Source organism: Ambystoma mexicanum, chromosome 7q, assembly GCF_040938575.1.
Source record: "Ambystoma mexicanum isolate Mex_15411 chromosome 7q, UKY_AmexF1_1, whole genome shotgun sequence".
In the NCBI taxonomy this organism is placed as follows: domain Eukaryota; kingdom Metazoa; phylum Chordata; class Amphibia; order Caudata; family Ambystomatidae; genus Ambystoma; species Ambystoma mexicanum.
In genome coordinates this window covers 1,005,832,656-1,005,835,110 of record NC_090941.1, presented here as the reverse complement: position 1 = coordinate 1,005,835,110, position 2,455 = coordinate 1,005,832,656, and the positions used below count along the sequence as shown (strand labels likewise).

The 2,455-nt window shown below is 41.8% G+C and overlaps 1 protein-coding gene across 1 annotated transcript; it reads left to right on the top strand.

Moving 5' to 3' along the window:
- The first annotated feature begins 967 nt into the window (after window positions 1-967).
- On the top strand, window positions 968-1,915 carry LOC138528105 (olfactory receptor 2AT4-like). The gene has a single exon (XM_069639555.1). It carries the CDS (start codon window positions 968-970, stop codon window positions 1,913-1,915), a length of 948 nt encoding a protein of 315 aa, XP_069495656.1.
- Window positions 1,916-2,455: the final 540 nt, after the last annotated feature.

Below are 2,455 nucleotides of genomic sequence, written 5' to 3'. Positions count from 1 at the left end.
TAAATGCAGACAACCTAACTACAGCAATGTTTGCCGCTCAACTAAAAAGGAGGAAAAACAAAGAACACACACACCTTATTGCCATTCCCATTGGAATATATTGAGCCAATGTAGGCAATACATGTTGAGTTGTTGAAATCCTAATAGTATACACATGATACAAACCGCTCATCGAAACCCAATCAGCGCAACACATGCTGTCATCTCCTCCCTGCCTCAACACAATCAGAATTTGTCTCTCCATCTAATACCATAATAGCAATCAATAGCGTAATCCCCAAATACTTCCTTAATATCACAATGACATTGAGTATTTGAGGATAAGATACCTTCTACAATGTTTGGTCCTTTATAACAATGATTGGATTTACTGAATCAAGTCCCTTGGCAATGAACTTATCAAATGCCTTGTACTTAGGAGAATGAGTGGCTGCTATTTGTAACTGGGTACTGTCCTGTAATGTATATCTACTTGGCTTGATCAAAAGAACACTTTTTGCCTCATTGAATGAGTCTATTGACTGGGCTCTCTCATCTGCTCTAAATGCAGAAATAACATGGATAATAGCAGAATCAATAGTATGTTGCATGCATTGCAAAGAACAGCAAAGAAAGCATCACCCTCAACCAGGTCCAGGCAGCCTACAAAAAATGTCCTATGTTCAGCAAGAGAAAGCCTTCATCGTGGAACGAATACCCCCTTAATGAATCCATGCATGCTTCTGCAACCCTTGTTGCAGTGGCATGATTGAGCTAAATATGTTAGCATGGTACCCCAGAGGAATTCTCAGTGGTTAGTAAGTGTTGGCTCACTCATTGCGTTCATTGATTTATGGCTTTCTGGCATTTGTGTTCTATGCTCCATGAAATCTGAGTTCCATAGGCCTCAGTGACCATATAGATCCTTGATTGATTCATTTTAACATCTCATTTGCTCTCCTATTATTCTATTTGCAACAGGTTCATGATGGATGGTCCTTACCAGCGCAACGTAACACCAGTCTTCCTTCTTGTTGGATTCCCATCCCTCCAGAATTTCCAGATTCTGCTTTTCGTCATATTTTTGATTTTCTACCTCTTAATCCTGACCGGGAACGTGATGATCCTATGTGCCGTTGTGATGGATCGAAACCTTCACAAGCCCATGTACTTCTTCCTGTCAAACCTCTCTGTATTGGACATCTTGTGCACAACCACCACCATACCTAAGATGCTTGCCATGTTCCTAATGAATTATAGGACTATTTCCTTCCATGGTTGCTTCATCCAGATGTACTTCTTCCATGGCCTTGCAGTGACTGAGTCTTTCCTTCTCGTGGTGATGGCGTACGACCGCTATGTGGCCATATGCTCCCCGTTGCACTACTCAACCAAAATGACAAAAGGCTTGAACGCTAAACTAGCAGCCAGCGCCTGGATAAGTGCCATGATTTTACCAATGCCTTTTGTTATACAGACCTCACAATTACTTTTTTGTGGCTCTTACGAAGTTTTGCACTGCTTTTGTGATCATTTGTCTGTCGTTCAAGCTGCCTGTTCTGATACCACGTTTCAGACCATCGCAGGGTTTTGTATAGCCATGGTGGTCTCCATCGTCCCCCTGCTTCTAGTTTGTCTATCCTACCTGAACATTATCATCGCCATCTTGAAGATTAACTCAAAAGAAGGCCGGCAGAAAGCCTTCTCTACATGCACTGCCCACTTAATTGTTGTCATAACCTTTTATTCATCCATTGCTGTATCCTATATTTCCTACAGGACAGACATTGCAATTGATTTTCACATAATGGGGAGCGTCATCTTTGCTATTTTGACCCCAATGGTAAACCCAATGATTTACACATTGAGGAATAAAGAAGCAAAAGAGGCAATAGTGAAGCTTGTACAAATGATAAAGCTCCAAGAGAAAATGTGACATTTGGCTGAAGCACAAAGGACATCTGACCCTAAAAAGAGTGATTTCCAACAGAAAATAGCTAAGCCTTTACTGATCATGTGTACTTTATTGCTATGACATGAATATATCACTGAGCATTGTTTTGCCTCATACATTTCTGTCTGCATCAGATTTCTACCACTTTGTTATTTTAGAGGCTGACCGTCTTGTAATGTCCAACCATATGGAGGAGGTGGATCGTAAATTTGGAGCACATTGCTTGTGATAAAAAGTGTGTGCAGACGGGAGACGGGACGTGACGAAGCATGACGAAGCAGTTTAGGCTTAACTTCCCCTTGTGGAGTGGGACCAAGCCTGAACGGCACGTGGTCTTTCCCCATTTGTAATGACTTGGCAAGTGAAGATTAATGGTCTGGAGTTGTTTTGTGAAAGAGATTAAGATCAATTCTAAACCTTCCAGTCATCACATCTTTTGTTTTGTTGTAGTCACCCTAAGTGGGATGTGTATGCTGCGACGTGAGTCCTGTGACTGCAGGGCCTAGCGACCCAAGCTTCTCC